The sequence below is a fragment of the Saimiri boliviensis genome, chromosome 18 (assembly GCF_048565385.1).
Source record: "Saimiri boliviensis isolate mSaiBol1 chromosome 18, mSaiBol1.pri, whole genome shotgun sequence".
Classification (NCBI taxonomy): Eukaryota; Metazoa; Chordata; class Mammalia; order Primates; family Cebidae; genus Saimiri; species Saimiri boliviensis.
Window position 1 is genome coordinate 5026764 of NC_133466.1, and position 22230 is coordinate 5048993.

Consider the following 22230-nt stretch of genomic DNA (forward strand, 5'->3'; position numbering starts at 1 on the left):
TATAAAAACAAAATACTGTCCTTCCTCAAAAGGAAAAAATAGCTCCCCTGTTCAACCAGGAGACTTAGTCTTGCTCGAACCTTAAAGACAAGGATTCTTCCAAGAATCAATTACAACCAAAATAGAAGGGCCCTTATTGGGTATTGTTAAGTACCCCCACTGCTGTTAAACTTCACGGAACACCTACTTGGGTACACAGATCCAGGATTAAACGTGTTTCTTATGAGTTACAGGCACAAAAGAAGGACACTACAACCACAACCTGTATCATTAAAGCTTTGGAAGACCTGTGCTATCTAGTTAAAATAATCAGCACTCAGCCAGAAGATGTAATGTAATGCTTTAGATGGGAACAGGAGCACTAATCTTGCTCTTCTTCCTGACTGTAGTACTTCTTTTCTATGGCTTTAACCAGCCACCTCCTCCTGGGAAACATCTCCTTTGGGTTTGGTGGGTATAGAGGCCGCTCTAAGAACCAACCAGATACCATGATGCCACTGTTAATTCTGTTTGTTCTTCTAATTAACCTAAGCCAGTGTGTGTGTTGGGGGTAGGGAGAACAAAATTCTAGAGTAAATATTTCAAAAATTATAGCAGCATAGAATGATTTTTATGGTTGCTCGATTTGCCATCAACACCCCCAAGATAGAGAGTTTCATCTTATAATCTCACATGTCCCCAAACCTCCTAATTAACCACAGCAATCCCAAAATACCCAAACCCCTACTTGTAAAGTGGAAATCTCCCCCACTTAGTGGATTCCACCTGAACCCTGCCATCCCCCTGCCCTGACCACTATTATCTGAATCTGAGAAGTTGGGTTTCTCTCTCTCCAGTGCACTAAATAACTATCTTTTGGGTACACACTCGCATTAATAACACAAAAGTGGAAGTTTCCCTGTGATGCTCTGATCCAACTCTGGTTGCCAAGTTTCCAAGACCACAGTGAGGTAAATGAGATTCCATTTGTAAGTGAAAAGACCATACATATGGTACCCTCTTCTGGATCAGAATATACAAAGGAAAAACAACCGCCTGGTCTGCAAAGGTGAGAGTATTACCCTCTTCCAGAAAATAAAGACTGTTCAACCACCGTCATTAGAACTGGTGGAAAATATCTCTATAGACTCAACCTGGCAACAAAGTATAAACATCACACCCCACAGGGCTCCTGTGGGTGCCCCAGCTGGGCTCCTTTTTGTCTGTGACCATGAATGGGAAGAAGTCACACCCTATAACGACTCCCAACTCCCTAGGGAGTCACCTATTCTTTAAGAAGTAGCTTTCCCTTGTGTATCAAAAACTTGGAACTGACATAAATGTATGTTGGCCACTCTTGCCCCTCCAGGGGTCACAATCTAAGTCATAACCCCTAAGACTCAAGAATTCCAGAAAGAAGTGAGCAATAAAATTAATTCTGGCAGGAATCAGCGAGGCAATAGGACTGGCAGCGCCCTGGGATGGCTTTGCCTACCATGAGTTAACCCTAAAGAACTTGGCTCAAATCCTAGAATCCTTAGCCACCAACAGAGGTCAGGCATTAAAGAGAACTCAAGAGTCCCTAGACTCTGGCAAATGTAGTTGTTGATAACAGACTAGCGTTTGATTATTTACTACCTGAACAACTTGGAGTCTGTGCAGTTATTAATAAAACCTGCTGCATGTATATTAACTCTGGACAGGTTGACGTTAACATCCAAAACATCTCTGAGCAAGCTACCGAGTTACACAGACATAACCAGGGTACTGACCCCAACTATATCTGGTCACGATCAAGAGTGCCTTTCCAAGTCTCACCTGTTTTTCACCTCGTCTAGGACCTTTGACAGCTGTCTTGTTGTTACTAATTTTTGGTCCTTGTTTAACCTCTTAGAAAAGTTTGTGTCTTCTAGATGACCACAGTTCCAGAGACAATGCTGGCACAAGGCTTCCAGCTCATCCCGTCCACTGACACGGAGAATAAAAGCGTCCTGCCTCTGGGCCCCTTAGATCAGGTATCCAGAGATTTTTTACTCCTCTAGTGCTAGGCAGGGCCTACGCCCATAAATTCAGCAGGAAGTAGTTATGGAAAACGGATCTCCGCCCTTCTGCAGCCCCCTTAAGATTAAAGAGGAGTATTTAATCTCTGAGGGGGGGAATGAAGTAGGAGGTGGGACTCAACTCTGGGAGTGGGACTTAGACACTCAGACCAAAATGGGCACTAGGCAAGACAGGTCCAGGGTGGATGCAGGGTTCCATAAGACATGCCCACCTGTGCCAAGTCAGGTCAGCATGGCCCTGGCAACACCCAGAAGTTACCACCCGTTTCCATGGCGATGACCCGACAACCCGGAGGAAGTTACCACCCTCATCCTGGACATGTCTGCATAAACTGCCCCTTAATTTGCTTATAATTAAAAGTGGGTACAAATAAGACAGCAGAACTGCCTCTGAGTTACTACTCTGGGCGCACAGCCTATGGGGTGGCCCTGCTCTGCCAGCAGCAGCACCTCTTCCTCTGCTGTGCACGGGGGCTTCAATAAAAGCTGCTGCCTAACACCACCAGCTCACCCTTGAGTTCTTTCTTGGGCGAGGCCTAAGAACTCTCCCGGGCTATGCCCCGATCTTAGGGGTTGCCTGTCCTGTATCACTGGGGTCATGTCCCAGTAAACTAGCCACACTTACCTCCAAGTGTCAGGGCCATTTCCGGAGAAACCAGCCCAGGACACTGCTGAATAACACACAGTAGTCCCTGGGGCCTTCTCCACCCCACCCCACACCCGACACTGTCAGCTTGATTCTCCTTTTTAATTGCCTGTAAGCAGGGTAGCATAATGTTTTCACATTCTGTGTAAGGCCTTTGTTCTACTAAAATCTAACCTCAGAGCACAATTTTAAACTAGATGAAAGAGGAGCTGCTTCTGGAGTACTGCAGACACTTCCCCACCACGCATGTGCACTCAGCCTGGACACCCTCAAGTCTTCACTTCCCTGGCTGCGGCCTGGGACACGTTTTCAACTTCTCAAGGCTCAGTCCTCCTCCTGCCAATCTCGGCTCAAACAGCACCTCCTCAGAGAGGTCTTCCCCAGTTGCCTTTATGAAGCAGGATTCTTTCACCCATACCCATTCCCACATCGCACTGTCTCACAGTACTCCTCTAAAAGTCTGTTTACTTCTTTAACAATCTGTCTTCCTTATAAGAACAGAAGTTCTGTAAAAGCAAGGACTATTTTTGTCTAGTTGACTGTTGAGTACCAGGGCTTAGACCAAGGCCCTGACATACAGTAGGTGCTTAATAAATATGCTCTGAGGCAGGCTCTTGCTCTGTTGCACAGGCTGGAGTGCAGTGGCACAATCATAATTCACTGCAGCCTTGACCTCCTGAGCTCAAGTGAACCTCCTGCCTCGGCCTCCTGAGTAGCTGGGACTACAGGCATGCACCACCAAGCCTGGACACTTTTCAAAAAAATTTATTTGTATAGATGGGGACTTACTATGTTGATTAGGCTGATCTTAAATTATCCTCAAGCAATTCTTCCACCTTGGCCTACCAAAGTGCTGGGATTATAGGCATGGAGCCACCACACCCAGCCAATGTGCTTTAGAAAGAAAGAAAAACACGCTCATCCTTTGAGTCCAGTTCACAATTTTTCTCCTCGTTAATCCCCAGTCACTCCAGTTATAAGTGATGTTTAACTCCTCACACTTTAATGCATCTGGCAAGAATGTCCAAGCGGGCATCAGGAACAAGACAGGACCTTACATACAGGGGAATCAGTGGGCATCAGCGTGCCCCCGGTGCTCAGGGCAGCTGTTTACACTTACATATGGGGGAATCATCGGGCATCAGCGTGCCCCCATGCTCAGGGCAGCTGTTTACACTTACGTACAGGGGAGTCAGCGGGCATCAGCGTGCCCCCGGTGCTCAGGGCAGCTGTTTACACTTACGTACGGGGGAATCAGCGGGCATCAGCGTGCCCGGTGCTCAGGGCAGCTGTTTCCACTGCACGTTCTCACTTTGCCCCTCTGGGCAGTGACTCCCAGACCAGCCGATCTGCTGTGTGGAGTAACCAGGATTTCTCACTCTTGGCACGGTTGTCATTTTGGACCAGATCGTTCTTTGTTGTGGGGGCTGTCCTGTGCCACATGGATGCTCAACAACAATTCCGGTCTCCAGCCACGGGATGCCAGGAGCACCATGTAAGTTGTGAGAACTTAAAAGGTCTCCAGAGGACACCACATGTTCCCTGAGGGGACACAGTCACCTCGGGTTGAGAACCAAGGAGCCAGGTCTCTTTGCCACCCTGGGGCAAAGCTCTATTCCCATCCCCTCTTACGAGGGCTGGGAGGCAGAGTCGTGGGGCCACAGAAGGCTGGCTTTGCAATGAGAGGACGGGATTCACATTCCTTCAAGATGTGGACCCAGATTGTCAGGCATCTAGTTTCTGGGTTTTTTGTTTGTCTTCCCACCTTCGTTCACTAGCAGCCAGGAATTTGCCACTTTTTCTAAACTAAGATTTATGGAACACTTAAGACCACACACGGCTGATGCTGTGCAAGGCTAAGTTTCTAATATACCTCACCTCGCTTAACTCTCTCGATACTACAAACGCACTCTGTTTTATCTTTACCCTTTCTTGGAAAGGTGATAGAGATGTAGGAAGGGGAACACCTTTGTGCCATGTCCCAAGGGTGTTACTGGTGGAAGAGCATCCCCTCCCACCCCATCCCAGTTTCCAACCTGCCGTAGGCTGTGACACTGGGGGGCAAGGCTCAGAGTTCTGTTGAAATTAGGAATAAGTGTGATGTGAGGGAAGGGCTGCCTTATTTTAGAACACAGACTTTCTGCAAACCTACGTTGATAAGTTAGATCCTCTCCCCTTCCTGCCTTCCTTCTGCTGATTGTCAACGTCTTGATGGTTTCCTACCTAAGTGCTTTTAGAGACATGAGCTGTGACACACTCGGGATGCCGTCAGATGTCCTCCAGCCCAGGACTGCCGAATTTAACAGGGATTTCTGCATTCTGGAACAAGCCTCAATTTTCCCCAAGCAGGAGTACTCCAGAGAGCAAAACACAGCCCAATAGCACCACATTCCCTTTCTGCCTTAGCAAAAATAACCACTGTCTCATTCAAGGGAGGAGGCCGCCAAGCAAATTTGTTACCGGAACCCTTTGTAACAATTTCTAGTTTGCACTGCCTTGGAGCAAGCACACTTTGCAGGGCACAGATTTCCAGTTACTTGGGCAACAAGGTAACCACTGATCATTACAGGAAATTGCAAAATTGTGGGACCCAGGTAAAGGAATGGGATCTCGGTCCAAACTAAGAATAAAAAGAATGACATTTGTATTTTGTATGTCTTTTTTCACTTTGTCTTTCTAGTAATTCATTTCTTGATGTTTACACCTTGCTGCCCCATGGTAGACTGGACATCAAAAATACACCTTCAGCACCAAGGTTTTGAACAGCACCCTCTCAGAACGAGATTCCTAAAGAAAACTGTTTTCCATTTGCCCAACACAAAGGAGGTTTTGGAACACAATCTGTTTGAGGTGGAGATTTTCTAGACAGGCAAAAAGAAGGAAACACTTAAGCTAGGAACGGTATTTAGGAAGATGAAAGAACATAGCCTTTCTGCACAGAAAACCACTGAGCACAGGAGAATCTGGCCTCTGCAGTGGGCTTCAAATAGAGTCCAGTGGCTGGGACCAGCCTGCCTGCTTAACGGGGACTCAAGGGATATAATAAAATGCAGATTCTCAGGTCCTAGTGCAGACAGTCTCACCCAGTAAGTCTGCAATGCATATGGGAATCTGTATTTCTAAGCAGTTCTGAAAGGTATTCCTGGTCTTTCCCTAGGCAGCTGGTTTGGGGAAAGAAGCAATGACTTCAAGTGTTACCTGTGAGCTGATGGCAGCCCCCCTCAGCTCTGCTCCCAGTCACTGATCTGATTCTGCATTTTAACAGAACCCCAGGTGATACACCTGCACAATGCTGAAGCAGATTGGTCTGGGGACAAAAAAAAAAAAAAAAAAAAAAAAAAAAAAAAAATCGAGCTATGGAGATTCTCTCAAATGAAATAGGTGCTATCACTGACTGTTAGAGCTTCTAGAAGGAATCTCAGGTCACTTGATCAAATTCCCTGATTCACAGATGAGGAAACTGAGGCTCAGACGGCTCAAATGACTTCTCTCCAATATTCAACATTTGGCAAGTAGCAGATCTGGGACTAGTACCAAAGCACCTAACTCCCCAATCACTGCACGAGCCGCACGGTTCCATTTGCTTGCCAGCGGCTTTTCCGATGTGAAAAAAGCCTAGGAATTTCCCCAGGAGGCAGCTAGATATAGTGGGAAGGGCTCTGGATGCCTCTCCAAGGCTTCTGGAATCCACGTCCACCTCCACCAAGAAGCCGCTTTCCTGCCAGCCACAGGTGCTCCCCTGAAAAGCAAGTCAGGCCATATTAACCCTAACATTGCTGGTACCTGGAAAACTTTCTGATTTAATACTTTCCACCCCCACCCCCACCCCTGGCCACCTCCATGGCATGAAATCCTGAGGGGCTGCTTTAGAGGCTGTTTTATTTGGCTGCTGGTGGGGGGCTGCGCAGCTGGCACACTGCACCAGTCTCCTGCCTGCTGCCAACAAGGCCATTTCCTAAGCACTGGCTTTGGAGAAGCTGGCACTCTGCAGTGGGAGCACGAGGCTGCCCTTAGCAGGCCAGGTGTAAATTCTCTTCCTGCCACTTTCAGCCTAGTGTGAAACGGATGGAATGTGCATTCCCACTTCCCTTTATGGTTCCCTGGAATGATGGAGCTGCCCAGGGCATTGCCACGTTACTCTTCAGACAGTCCCTTTGTCTTCCCACAATGGCAGTGCTGAGGTTGTGTATTTCGAGGCACAGGTATATGACTGCTATATAATAGAAATCTGAAAACATCCCACCCCGGACCTGTGCTGGACAGCAAGCATTAGCACAACACAAACCCACTCATTTTATTTCCTTGATGTGGTTAATGTCAGCACTCCCAGAGTATTCTTTCTTCTTCTGACAATTCTAAGAGCAAAATAATGACCTTTTTTTTTTTTTTAAATTGAGTAGCAACAGGCAAATATCTAAATAGTCCATCTAGGCCAAGAAAGGATGAAAGGGAGCCAGGCCAGGCAGGCTGCATGGAAGAGGTGATACTCTCTTCCTCAGGTTCCACCATAAATGTGTTTACACCCAGGGAAGTTATAGAAGGGGTGCCAGGCCACCCGCCAGCCTCACAGGTGTGCTCTGTTGTCCAGGTAGTATCTGTTCCCATAACACACAATGAGCCCCAGTATCTCGCCAAAGCCTGGGCAAGCAGGGTGACCCGGAGGAGGGATCCGTGACACACGGCAGGGGACCCAGGGACAAGCAGAGGCCCACGGTCAGTCACAGGAGCCTCAGGTCACCTGGAGAGGGGCCTCACTCACCAGCAGGCAGGACCACCACCCCATTCCAGCTGTACCCAGTGTGGGGGTGGGGCAAGAAACAGCAGCCTCTAACCCTCCACCTCTGCCCCAGCATAGGCGGACCCTGAATCCAGCGGCCAAAGGCTTGACCTGCCCCAGTCTATGAATAAGATATTAAATAAATACCAAGGCATGCTGTCAGATACCATGGAGAAGGAGAGAAACACCCCCTTTAAATTCCTCCCCCTCTACCCTTGGGAGCAATGCAGCTGGGCACCACCATCACAAAAGAATAGCCACTCATCACAACAGCCAATCTTTTCCTTTTGGGATCATTCCAGGAGGAAAAAGGGGGGTTGGGCAGCCAAGAGGAGGCTAAGCCCACCTACCTACAATAAGGAGATCATACAAGGAGATCAGGGGTGAGAATGGTGGGAAGCATGGGGGAAGGCCCCTATTTCATATCAAACATATCCTGATTGACAAGGGAGTTGCCTTGTAATGTCTCTAAAACATGAAATACTCAAGCTATGTCCATGTTCTTCCCAACATAAGTATTTATTACTCATAAGTATTTAAATACCATCGATCTAATCTTGCACGCATTGGATTTCTCTCATGTTATCCACTAATTTCAGCAACTCTAGAATTAGTGCAACATGACATGGGACAGTTTTTTTGTTCTGTTTCGTTTTGTTTTTAAGTCAGAGTCTTGCTCTCTCTTCCAAGCTGAAGTGTAGTGGTGTGATCTTGGCTCACTGCAACCTCTGCTTCCCAAGTTCAAGCGATTCTCCTGCCTCAGCCTCCCTAGTAGTTGGATCTACAAGTGTGAGCCACTATGCCTGGATAATTTTTGTATTTTCAGTAGAGATGGGGTTTCACCATGTTGGCCAGGCTGGTCTCAAACTCATAACCTCAGGTGATCCTCCTGATTCAGCCTCCCAAAGTGCGGGGATTACAGGCATGAGCCACCACACTCAGCCCGACGTTTCAAATTTTTAAGCAATTACTCTCTAGTAGGAAAACAACACAGAAGTACATAAAAGAAGTAGAAAGCCTCCCTCCTCCCTTCTCTCACCCAGGCCCCAGGGCACTGTCTTACCACAGGCTTCATGTTAATACAACACTGAAATCATCATTTGTTTATTGTCTATAATAAAAGTTACACTTGAATCCCAAATTGAAATTATTAACAATTAAAAGGTAAGGTGGAATCAAAGAAAAAAAAAATCCATGGAATGAAAAACCTCAAATGAACCTGTTGTGGATTAAATCATGTTCCCCCAAAAAGATGTGTTGAAGACTTAACTCTGGTATGTGTGAACGTGACCTTATTCAGAAAGTGGGTCTATGCAGACGTGATCAACTAAAGATGAGGTCAGGTTAGAGGAGGTCAGGCCCGAATCTAATGACTGGCATCTTATAAGAAGAGAGGAATTGGGCCACAGAGATTTACACAGAGTTGGTAGACTGGAGTGATGTGGCCGAGGGCCAAGGAATGACAGCAGCCAGCAGACACTAAGAGGAGGGAAGGAAGTATCCTCTCCAAGAGCCTCTGGAGGGACAGTGTTTCTGATGATACCTTGATTTTCCAACTCTAGCCCGTAGAACTGTGGGAACAAGTTTCTATTGTTGTAAGACCAGGACACTAATGCAGAACTTAGATTATCCACAGCTGAGGAAAAGGAAGCCGAGGGAGGTGCCTCACTTGCCCCTGGTCTCAGGTGTGACACTACAGTGTTTCGGACCTGTAATCAGGCCAGGATGCTTCCAGCAAACCACATCAACTCCAGAAGCAAGAAGATGGTTCTTCTTAAAAAGTTACTAAACTAAAACACTGCACCTAAGGAGGAACTGCAGTGAAGTGGAAAGACTTTGAGCTGGGCAAACCCAGATTGACAACCCTGCCCCACCTTGCCTTCACCAGTGTGGCCCCCTGAGCCTCAGTTACCCCATCTGAAAATTAAGTCATATTGTGCACATTTTCCAGGACCATTGCAAGGATAAAATGAGGTGAGCCACACAAAGGGTTTCACATGCCCTTTGAGTGCCCAACACTCAATCAGCAAGAGATCAAGGTCAGCTCTTAATCTTATAAACCATTTCTCAGACTCCTGTCCCGCCTTGTTGTTTCAAGCTGATTTCTTGGCTCACCTTTCCTAGTCCTCTGTAATACAGCCTTTGATGAATTCTTTCTCTAAAGCCCAGGAGCTGCCACTTCTCACTCAAAGTTGCTGGTGGCAAACTGGCTTTGACTTTCTTGTTCTTTCAACCTCAGTAATCGTTTTATTTCATTGTCTTAAATAGTTTACCATTTCAAGTGGTTCCATCAGATTTCTTCTTGCTGGGACTGCTTCCTTATCTTCTGCCTCACCTGCAGTCAGCTTAATTTGGGGAGCCTGGATGGCTTCTTCCAAAGAACAAACTCTTATTTGCATATGCTCAGTCCATATTTTCAATCCAAGTTTTCCAAATAAGTTCATACTAAGAGGCTGAGAATCAAGCGGATGCACTATGATTAAAATAGGATTTGCCAAAATAATTAGGTGCTCCTTTACTTTCAAGTGCTCAGGTATGAGAATAGTTTTGCAGTCTGCTTTACTCATCTTAGTGGAGATGACAGAAAATCTTTCTGGGGGGAAAAAAAAACCCAAAAGCTTTTTTAAAGCTACTACAAGGTATATAGCTGCACACCTTTTCCTATCTTCAGTTGGAGTTATTGTGTTAGCATGAAAGTCTCTTTTTTTAATAATGGAAATTGCTGTAATTATAATCACTTTAGAACACTGTTATTATTATTAATAAGATCAAATTGCACAGTTCAAGCAGATGCTGGTTGAAAGAACTGTTCAAAAGTTCTACTGTTCGAAAGAGGCCATATAATGGGATCAGCCACAAACCTGGCAGTCATCTCCATGCCAACGTGGCCCTGCCCGCCAGCACACGGGTCCTGCAGCTCTCACACAGGCTTCTGGGCACATGGTGACTCCTCACAGAGTCACTGGGCAAACACTGGACCTCCAGCTCCTGATTAAAGCGTTCAGGGAACAAAAGCATGCTTCCAGCAGTTGACTTTCCCTTGGGAGAGGGGAAGCCGGAGAGCTGTGGTTACTGTTGACCCTCTCCTCTCAAGGTCTCTCCCATGCACACCTGGATCCAGCTCTTCATCCCGTAGCTCATTCAGCAGGGCCCAAGGACGGAGGAGATGGGGAACAGCAGGGAGTGTGGGAGGATCCAGTTGCAGTCATAAAGTTCCTAACACCTTGGGGTATAAGTTCAGGGTTCTCTGGCTAGAAAGGGTAGTTGGAGGCCAATACCAAAGAGATCAGGAGGTATGAAGGGAAGGAAGTCATTATCTGCCTAGGGGTCCAGAATTTGGCTTCTGAAGTTCAGCTCCCTGGGTTCCATTTTTGGCCCTCCCTTTTTCTTGCTCTGGAAAGTCACTCAGTCTCTCCAAGCTTCAGTTTTCCCATCCCCAGATGCATATAAGAACCCTGAGGGGTGGTGGGTGGCGGAGATTCCTGGGGAAAGCACCCCTAAAGCACACAGCACAGTGCCTGTCACTGAGCTTTCAGACATTGCGTATGACTATTACTTAATTCTTGAAAAATTCTTGGTTACTTATCGCTTGAATTTACAATTCCATTTTTTTCTCTCCACCTAAGCAATTTTTATTTTAGGCGTCGGAGAATCAGCAGAGAATAAACGCATGACTCCTGGCCATTAATAAAGCAGGAAAGCTCACTCCAGGTTCCGAAGCCACCTCACTGCTGGCCCCTCTAGCTGGCCAACGACACCCTGCTAGTGGTCAGAGACATTTCACGGCAGCACAGGCAGGCAGTGAATCTTAATGCAGTAGTCAGTAAAGCCTGAGTTTACAGTAGGCATTTGGAAAGATTTTGCTATAAAACGGCTTATTGCTAAATCAAGCCAGGAAGGAGGTATGGGATATTTCATCCCCCATCACATGTAAAAATTAAACCCTTCTCTGAAAGTAGCCCTCCCTGGAAACATGCTAATGCTTGAGAAGTAATCTTGAACAAACTGCTGCCTTGGCTGTGGTAAAGACAGGAGCCTAGGTACTCAACACATTTCTATTAATTAAATTAATTAAACCTCATTTTAAAGTAAAGGTCATTGAATGAATTAACAAAGGCAAGCTATTATTTATAAAAGCTGGTTTTTTTTTGTTTTGTTTTGTTTTTTATTGCCCAAGGTAAGTATTTTTCAGTCCTTCTTCAGGCTTCTTCCTTCCCCGTTTCCTCTGGAGACAGGGTTTCCGGGCTTAGAACAGCCCTCGGACTACCCAAATTTAGTTTTAGTAGAGGCAATTCCCTCACATCAAAGCATACATCTCAAATGGGGAGTCATGCAAGGCCTGTTCCAAAGATTCTCTGTAGGTCACCGAAGAAGTTCTTCCTCAATATCCTGTGATATTTACAAGGTTCTCAGCACCAGGCGCATGTTCCCACGTGGTGGCTGCACCAAGACCACATATTAAGGCCGAGTTAAGCTCCCTCAGCTGATGGGATTCCCATTCCCTCCCTCCAACCATCCACTCCCGGAGATGGGAAAGATCATTCACGTGGCTTCCCATGACTTAGATGAAAGGCAACTAGAATCAAAGTTTGAGCAGAATACGCTTCTGAAGGGGTTCCCCCTCCCCCGCCCCCCGCAAACTAATTAAACAACTACAGAAGTTATTCAGCAGTTTCTTTTTAAAAAAGAATTAGCATGGCATGTCTTTCCTCTTAAAGTCTTGAATAATTTAATGAGAATTATACAAAAAGTCATGAGTATGTTCTATTTATGGGAGAATCATAGCTAAATTAAAACCCAAATGACAATGTTAAAAATAAAAATAAAGTATCTTCAAACTGTGCATTCAGTTGAGCAAATGACTTCAAATCCCACTTGCACCAGATAGGTTGAAAGTAGGAAAGGGAGCAGATCAATTGGATTTTTTTTTTTTTTAATTTAAGATTACTGTGCTTGGGAACATTTGTTTCTTGCTACAAAAAAGTGTTCGTAAATGAACATCAGAGTAAGAGAAAAAGAATACTGCTTGGTTTTATATTTTTGTTCTGTAATCGGGATACCACTTGGTCCCCGGACACCTCACTTAGCTCGTATTTTTTTCCCGGTAGCTGGACTGCATTGTACACTTTCTGTACAACCGCGTGTAGACGCATCGCTCCGTGCAGAGGGGCAGGGCCGCGGGACGAGCGAGGACGCAGCTGCCAAACCAACTCAGAGAAGGGAACGCTGGCGCAGGGGGAACGCTGCTCCTCGCACGAGCAGCAAGCAAGCCACTTCAGAACCGGGTTGCTTTTAGCTGAGCTCATGCATAAATCCCTTCTAAAGGGTACTGCGCCTTTGGAAGCCCGCCACGAGCCTCTTCAGCAATGAGACAGCATAGGGGGGCGGGCGGGGGGAGGGAGAGTCTGAAGACGAGGTGATTTTCCCCTAACAGCCCGTCGCCCGAGGCCCACCGCTCAGTCTCCCGCTGGAAGTAGGTGTCGCCCGCAAGAAGGAAATCACGTTACTGGAGGCGGCAAGTTCCAGGTCTCCTCTCCCGCCCAGCCCCGCGGAGGGGGAGCTCACAAGTTCTCAAACACTGGCGCACACCCCTCCGTGCGCCCCGGGCGGGGGCCGCCGTCCTCCGCGACCCAAGAGCGAGCGCCCCCGCTCCCCCGCCCACCCGAGCCCCTTTGCGTTCCCAGCTCTTCCCTGCGGGGACAGCTGCTGCTTTGGGGCGATGCTAAGCCGCGAGTCGCCAGGGCGTGGAGCTTACCTTCTGCGGGGGGGTCCCGATCAGCATCTCCAGGTAGTAGCCGCGGCCAGAGTCCCCCTGCAGGTTGTCCACCATGGCCAAGAAGTTGGCGGAGCCCGCGGCGGACTCCAGGGCGGGCTCCAGGGCGAGCGCCAGGCCGTCCGCGCGGCGCTCGGCGGGGGTCCCGGGTCCCGAGGTGGGCGCAGCAGCGCGGTTCGTGGCCGTGGCCACCCGGAGGGGCAGCGTGAAGGGCGCGGGGGCCAGCTCCGGGGCGGCGCGCAGGAGCCACTGGGCCAGCAGAGGCAGCAGCAGCGCCCGGGCCAGCGCGCCCATGCCCACGACGGGGCCCGGGGGGCGCGCCCGGCCCAACCCGTCCCGTCCCGTCCGGCGGCCGCGGCTCAGCGACTCGACCGGTGCGCGGGGCTGCGGGCAGGGATGGGCGCGCACCGGGACCGGCGGCGGCGGCGGCGGCGGCGGCGGCGGGGAGGACGGGAGGACGGGAGGAGGGCCCAGGGGAGGAGGCTCGCGGGCGAGGAGAAGGCGGAGGCCGGGGAGGCGGGCGCGGAGGCGCGGAGCCGCCCCAGCCCGCGCCGCCAAGTTGGGCAAGTTCTTCTCCGCTGCCCCCTCTGGCGGCCGCGGCTGCCCCGCAGCGGCCCGGCCCCTCCCCCGCGGCCAAGGTCACAGCTGCGCGCCGGGGCCGCCGGGGTCCACCTGCGCCCGCCCTGCGCACCCTCGCCGGGCTGCGGCCGCGCCTCTTCCCCGGGAAACTGGAGTCCCGAATTTCCTCGGAACGCGCCCCGGCGGCCGCGGCCAACGGATGTGACGAGGCTCATCTGATACCAGGGGGGAAAGTTTCGAGAACCCTTAAAGGGGCAGCGAGGGCCTTAAGTAGCGCCCCGGCCCCGCGCGCGTGGCTGTCCGCGGGGGTCTCCTCGCCCCGCCGCGGCTGACTCGGGGGTGAACGAGGGGAGCGCCGGATCGGGAAGGAGCTGCGAGCCTCCCCTCGCCAAGCGCCTCCGCTTCACTTCAGCCGCCGGGTCCGGCGGCTTTCGAGGCGTTTCCCGTGCGTTGCCCCACCAGCCCCCGCCCCAGGTCCTGCCCGTTCCCCGGCCTCATCCCGCGGCGGCCCCTGGGTGGGTTTAAAGAGGTCTGAGTGGGGGCTGGGAGGGTGGGGGGTGGAAGGAGGCGGAGGGAGGATGCGAGAGCTTTGGAGACTAGTCCCTAAAAATCCTGGGGGAGGTGGGGGGCGTGGCTGCTGCTGGCGGCTGGCCCCAGCCCGGGTGGTCCCCTTCCCCTCTCTGTTGCCCGCAGCTGGCTTCGAACCTGGGATAGCTTCGAACCTGGGATTCCCCTGAACCATCCCTACCCTACCCCCGCCCCCTTCGTGCCCTCCGCAGCGCCCCTGTCCGTATGGCAGGTCAGATGCTGCTGGGACCCGCCCTCTCCCTTGGCACTGGAGTCCTCAGGCCACCTAGGAAGTTGCTGTCGGGATCCCAAATCAGGGCCGCGAGTCCACCCTGCTGCCATCCCTGCCCCTCTGCCTCACCTCCCCTCCCTTCCCCGCCCAGCTCTCCGCGGACTATCTAATTAATACTCGTTTAGCCATAGACATTAAGACGCAGAAATGGGTTCAGTAATGCAAGCAACGAGGGTTATTTTATTTTAGATACTAAAGGCAGGGGAGACAATTACACAAGCTAAAGACCATCGATTTCTACAGAGACAAGGAATAGAAAAATCTTTCTACCTCCTCCAGCTGAATTATGTTGGCTGTTTTAAAAACAAACAAGCCCATCTTCAAACAGTGGGGAGTTAGCCGCCAAGCTTCCCCAACTCACTGCAATTTTCAGCTACTTCTACTCAAGATTTGATTTTTATTCCTGTGTTCCCAATTTTAGAATCACATCGAGCTCTGCAAGGGACCTTATGTCAGAGATCTTCAACTGTATTGATTTTCAGATGACTTTAGCTAGAAATCACACATCCCCCAAACTATATCTCAACTTTAACAAATCCTCGGCTCCATGAAGAAAGACATAGCTGGATCCCATGGTATAACTTAAATTGATATTCTCCATAAATTTGCATAGTTATTCCACAGCCATTCTATTCATATATTCACGTTTCAGATTCAAGGTTGTAGAGGAAGTGTGATTTAAAAAAAAAAAAAAAGATTATACTCCTTGGTGTCCAGTCTTGAGGGGTTCAAAAAGACATTCAGACAGCTCTGGGAAGAATATAATCTTTCTGAAAAGCACATGAAATGTATTAGGGCCATTGATAAAGAGGCTATGGGACATATAAGTTCAGTACTAGAGACATTTGCTCTCTCTAATAATTAAAAGCCACAGGGGAAATTTTTAAAAAATCAAGTCTAATTAAGGTTCGTACTTGAAATTCCTGTCTCAGTCTAGGGTGAATATTCCTGAGCTTTTCATTTCAAGAGGGACGGTTTGAGTTTGGAGGGGAAAGGATGCATAAAGATCCAGGGATGGAGGAGCACAGAGGCATCAATGGTCGGCAGACCTGTCTTGTCAGAGAATAATGCAAGCGGAAGGGACAGCATTGGGTGACTGTCTCCTCGGTTGTCTCTGTTTCCATGAATGGTTTTAGAGCACGATCCTTATTCAGCACTATAGTGCTGGGTAGATTTGGGAGACGGTAATTTTACTTTACAGGTGTTTGAACTGAAATGGTAAGTGGCAGCCCTCTCATGGAACAGCATTGATTTTTAAATCATATCAACCTGAATCCACCTTAAAGCTCTACCCTGAGAATCCCTTCCCATCATAGGGGTGAGCGATGTAGCGGGGAGAAAGGAGAAGATGAGATATACCCTCCCTGACCTCATCCCGAACATCAGAGGACATGGGACACTGCCCTGCTCTTCCTAATGCACCAGAGCCTCCGCCTCCTTCCCTTCTCCTTACAGCCTCCTTCAGCAGCTTCGTTTTCAGCCACAGGCTTCCTGAGTCCAACCAGGAAAACAAAAGCCCTGCAATTAGATGGGCCTCTCTCCTTGGGAAGAACAAATATGACTGTTAAGCATGTCCCGGGACAGTGGAGGGTGAAGAAGGATCTCATCCCTTAGCCCAAAGGACTAATGGAGGATTCCTGGTAGCGACGTGTGGCACTCAGCCAGAAAGAGTCACCATCCGTGTTCCACTGGTTTGTTGTCTCACTGCTAAGCTCCGAGTTTCTTTTATACCTGCAATTGTAACCGAGCCTATGGTAGATGAATCATAAGGCGTTTGTTTTACTTGTTTTCCTTTATCGTGGTCTTGCTTCCTCCTTGCATGCCTGTTTGCACATAGTCCTTTTGGTGGAAGGGAGTCACTTGTCATTGATTAACTTTATATCCTAGCCCCGAGGCTGCCCATAAGATTAATGAACGTGTTTTTCTTTTAAAGAACAACGATCCTTAGGTCAGGCAGACCTCTTTGATGTCATCCAGAAGTTTGATCAGGCTGGGCCAAGGAACCCAAACAGCTTTGATCATTGGGGTTCTTACCTCCCACATACTTACCTTTCCCGTAGAGGCCCCAGCTGTGGTCCTGAATTGATTCAGAACTTTCAGTATATATTTCTGAGGCCTTTGAAAAAAAAAAAATGATCCTTTGATATAGCTACTAAAAAGTTCTGGAAACAATGAGTATCCTTAGTAACAAATTAGGGTTACTAAATATCACTTCCCTCTAGAGAGAACCAGGGCTTTTTGGAGAAGGATGATTTCATAAACTGAATAAGATAACCCCAGAATATCTCATCCTACCAGAAAGCAAGGATGTTATCAAAGACTTCTGAGGTCCTGTCATAAGCTAGGGCAAAACTGAGACAATTTAAACATCATTAAAGGCAGAAACTACAATGCCTCAGAACGCTTCAATTATGTTGAAATCTATTTGCTCATAATGTTCTTTTAAAAACTACATTGATTATCTTTGAAGAATGCTTAGAAGCCCAACTCATTATTTTTAAAAGCTGGAAAAAAAAGGAAAGGAATCAAGCATTTATTATCTTGACTTTCCTGTATAAACGATACCTCCATATAAGCAAATAGTTGACGGAGAGTTTCTCTTTGTAGAAGTATTGCAGCTAATAAATGAAGAAGGGACAATAGAATTAGAATGTTGCCATTCTGCTTTCCTTAATAATTAATGGATCTAGACACAGAATGTACATGGCTGATGAAATATTAGAGAGTGAGGGAAAGAGAAACACCCTGACATTCTAAGCTTCCTGATGGAAATCTACAATGCTACCAACCCATGACATGTTATAGAGAGAAAAAAAAAAAACAAAAACAAAACAAAAACAAACAAACAAACAAACAAACAAACAAACCCTGAATCTGAACAAGCTTGTACATCATACGTCAGTAATCTGCCTCCTTGGGGCCAAATCTGGCCAACTGCCTGCTTTTATAAATAAAGTTTTATTGAAACACAGCCATACCCATTTAAGACATAGCAACAAAGACTGAATGGCCCACAAAGACTAAAATACTTGCTATCTAACCCTTTTCAGTGAAAATCTGCCAGCCCTTGCTGTATAGATCAAAAGAATCCCAGCACCCCTATCAGTCTATTGCAATAGATGGACCTTGTTTGAGTCCTGATCTGCACAAAATGACAAAGTTGTTTGTGAGGCAATTAGAGAAATTTGAACACTGGTTGGATGATATTACAGAATTATTGTTAATATTTTTGGTGTGATAGTGGTATTGTGTGTGAGAGAGCCCTTATCTAAGGGAGACATATGCTGCCATATTTATGGATGAAATGAGACTGTTTCCAAAATAATGTGGGTTGGCAAGGAACATTTCAGGCAGTATTCTCAGCTATTTGATACAAATAATGACCCTATCAGCAGGCATTATTATTCTCATTTTACAGACAAGGAACTGAGGCACAGAATTGATAGTTGGTTGGTGAGAGCTGGGGAAGGCATTCAGAGCCCCAGGTCTGATTTCCGGGCCTGTGCTCTTCATCATTGGCCAGGGGCACCCTTTTGAAGTGAACTTTCTGAAGCTCATGGTCTGCCCCAGCTGGAGAGCGCTCCAGAATGCCACCTGCAGAACCAGGACACAGAAGCTGCAATAGGCCAGAGGAACCTTGCAGGCTGCATCCATAACCGGGCACTAAACAGACATATGCTGAACCATCCCTGTGCCAGGCTCCACGCTAGAGGCAGGCTCACATGGGCAAATAACACCCAGAAAGCCCCTTCCATCAGAAATTACAATTTGGCAAGAGACAGACTGACTGTAAATACATTTCCTTTTTTGGGAACACCACTCTAGCTTCTAGGTGGAGGAGAGTTGGGGGTGGTGAGGCTGGAGACAGAGAGACCGATTGGGAAGCTGCTGCAAGGATCCGTGAGGACAGTGGCGGTGGGCGTGGGAGGGGGAATTTAGCACTTAGTGCTTAGGAGATAAAACCTTCACAGCACAGGGAAGAAGCATCATAGGACTCTCATGTGACGGGAGCACTCAACATACAACCATCTGCATAATAATCTCTCCTGTTTGCATGGTGCTGGTGCTGTTCAATTTTCAGAGCAATATCACAAATCCTGCCTCATTTTGCTCCTCAAGCAGTGGGAGGCAGAAATGGTAGGGATGGTAATTTAACTTATAAAAGGAAATTGAGGGACAGGAACACTGAGCTCCCACCATGTCCTGGGACTCTTATTCTCTAACACTCCTAGGTAGGCACTGCACCGGCACCACAGAGGGGAACGTGGAGGCACAGAGGTGATGACTGTGTCTCAAATCACAGCGAGGAAATGATGAACCCAGATTTGAACCCCATCAGCTCCAGAAGCCTAAGGTTTTTTTCCCCTAACCCATGTTGCTTTCTTCAAATGACTAATTAGATACATTTGGGAACCAAGGGAAGTAGGGATTCACCTCACGCTTCCTTTAAAGAACAATCTTTCCTCATGTATTTAAAATAGAGTCCCATTTACAGAAAGCCATGCATGCTTTCAGGAGCATATCAGTTGGATAAATAAGGCCCATTACTGTGATATTCCATCAGCAAGGGCCCAGCTAGGAAAGGCTCTACCTAGACAGGCAGATGGCTAAAATCACAGAGGTTTCCAAATGTCTGTTTACTATCAGCCCTCCTGTTTTAATGAGTGTGGAGATACTCCGTCGCAGGCACAGAGGCTCTGAGCCCCAAGATCTGGGGTCAACTTCTGATTCTGCTTAGACCATTGGCAAGTTCCAGGCAATTTTCTGCTCCCTGAGCTCTGGTTTTCTTATTTGCATTTCTATGGCCACCTCCAAGGGCATGTTCTCATGGATTCAATGTGAATGGCCCCTCCTGAAGTTGTGTGTCAGTACTGCTTAGTTGACTCACTGTAGTAGTCTTCCTGTGAGGATGAAATTCTATTCCACAGTCTCTCAATTCTGCGTGTTCCTAGTTTAACCACTCCAAAGCCAGGACACAGATGCCACTGTAGCATCTTCTATTCTCCGTGCCATTGCCATGGCGTGGTGAGGGTAGGCATATTGTTGCAATTCGTGGTGCCATGAAGGGAAACCACCTCTCCTGACATTTTAGTGACCAAATGACTAAGGATCAATTGAGAAGGGTCTAAAACCTTTCTGCTGACAGCTTCTGATGATGTCAAGAGAGCCCCAGCATAAACACTTGCAGGAAGGTATCAGGGGCTGAGGGGGGCGGTTCTGGAGACCATAGAAAACAGTGTGTGGTGAGGAGGACAGTGTCCCTCAAGGATGTCTGTGTCCTAATCCCCAGAGCTAAGAAATAAGGTACCTTACATGGTAAAAAGAACTTTGAAGATGTGATTCAAGGAAGGTTCTCGAGATGGGGAAGTTGTTTTCATCAATCCAGATGCTAACCAAGTGTATTCTTAAAACCAGAAGACCTTTCCCAGCTGTGCTCAGAGGGTACCATGACTATGGAAGGCTGGTGGATCAGAGAGATGCAACATTGCTGGCTTTGTAGCAGGGGTAGGGGCCATGAGCCAAGGAATGCAGCCTGCTAGAGAAACTAGTAACAATAAAGAAGCAGACTCCAGAAGCCAAAGCAGTCCTGTGACCCCCTGACAGCCCAGGGAGGCCTGTGGCAGACCTCTGACCTGGAGAAGTGGAAGACAAGGTTTGCTTTGTTGTTATTGTTGTTGTTGTTGTTGTTGTTGTTGAGATGGAGTCTCACTCTGTCACCCAGGCTGGAGTACAGTCATGCTACCTCAGCTCACTGCAGCCTCCACTTCCCCAGTTCAAGCAATTTTTGTGCCTCTGAGTAGCTGGGATTACAGGCATGGACCACCAGGCCTGGCTAATTTTTAGTAGAGACAGGGTTTCACCATGTTGGTCAGGCTGGTCTCAAATTCTGACCTTATGATCTGCCCACGTTGGCCTCCCAAAGTTCTGAGATTACAGGTGTGAGCCACTGCACCCACTGTCTTCTTTAAGCCACGAAGGTTGTGATAATTTGTGAGTGCAGTGTATAGGAAACTCATACACTACTGTTAGGAAATTCTCTATCGTCTGACATCTTAATGGCACAGAAGACTATATTGCATGGAAAAACGTGGATATTGATGACTCCAAGTCCAAAAGTGATCCAGAAGAGTGAACCTGAGTGTGGAAAGTGTTAGGAATAATTTAACAATTGATTTCACCCATATTTAATGTTTATATAAGAATGCCTAAATAGGGCCCAGCCTTCTTCATACATACAGAACAAAAATCCTAAATAATAATAAAGTATCATGGTTTAAGGGTAGCATGCTTTTCAGTAGTACATGAAAGGAAGGTTCTTTTGGTTAAGGCATGTATATATCTTAGTATCGTTAGAGTTGGTGGAACTGGGCAACACTTGGTACATAGCAGTCACTCAGCAAACACTACTTTTCCTTTCCTGAAAGTGTCGTCTAGGATCTTTTCCTTTGAGACGGCGTTTCACTCTTGTGGCCCAGGCTGGAATGCAATGGCAAGACTTCCACCTCTCGAGTTCAAGGGATTCTCTTGCCTCAGCCTCCCAAGTAGCTGGGATTCCAGGCATGCACCACCAAGCCCAGCTAATTTTGTATTTTTAGTAGAGACGGGGTTTCTCCATGTTAGTCATGCTGGTCTCGAACTCCTGACCTCAGATGACCCGCCCGCCTTGGCCTCCCAAAGTGCTGGGTTTACAGGCATGAGCCACCGCGCCTGGCCCATCTAGGGTTTTAAGCCTGCGAACCCCATGGCTATGTGTATCTGTGACTTTTGGGGTGCCTGTATCGACTGTCTGCCTTCCTTCTTACTTCTTGGGCTTGCTGAATGCCTTCTTTTTCCTACTCTGTGACTGCACCATTCCACCCTTCCCAGCGCACCGAGACAACTTCCGTTTCTTTTCTCTCTTTTCTATTATGTTTACTGAGACGTGGTTTACAAGAAGCAAGTTTCACCTTTTTAGGTGTATAGTTCTTTGAGTCTTTAATTAGATATAAATTTATTTATCTCTATACATGTTAAAGTATCCCGCCCCCCCGTACTTTTGAGGTACCAGTGGTTTTGGGTAACACTGATGAATTGTGCAGTGGTGAAGCCTGGGTGAGAGGGTGGGATCCTTCCGGAATTCGCAGTGGCTTTCAGAACATCGTGATTAATTGGTATTCATGCCAATGCAAGCAGGAAAGAGGAATCCTGGAGTGGCAAAAATCCGAAGTGAGTTGCTGCCCACAACAGACGGACTCCTTTGGCGGCACAAGTGTTTCATGAATGTGCTGTGTTTATTTGGCCATTTTCTGAAAGTCCTCGTCTCTCTCCTTCCCTGATAAAAGTCTGGAAGACGGCCAATGGAAACTAGTGCCCGCAAAAGTGTCTGTTTTCACAGGAACCATTTGGAGATCGTTCTTTGTGCAGCTTTGTGAGTTGATCAGAGGAAAAAAGTGAAACAGTGAAGGAGGGAAGGACGGGGGAAAATCAGGGAGAAAGGGCAAGAGAAGGTGCAAGTCAGACTGCAGGGCGCTGCATGCTCACACCCTCCCCTGGAGACGCTTGCGTTCAGCAGAGTTT

At 47.8% G+C, this 22230-nt stretch overlaps 1 protein-coding gene across 1 annotated transcript in view; it reads right to left on the minus strand.

The window, feature by feature from the left end:
• The window catches only part of BACE2 (beta-secretase 2), a 96054-nt gene extending 82396 nt beyond the window's left edge, over positions 1-13658 (minus strand). The window contains exon 1 of the mRNA XM_010338255.3: positions 13218-13658. Coding sequence (XP_010336557.2) covers positions 13218-13529 — 312 coding nt within the window. The 5' untranslated portion in view covers positions 13530-13658. The remainder of the gene's footprint in view (positions 1-13217) is intronic.
• Positions 13659-22230: the final 8572 nt, after the last annotated feature.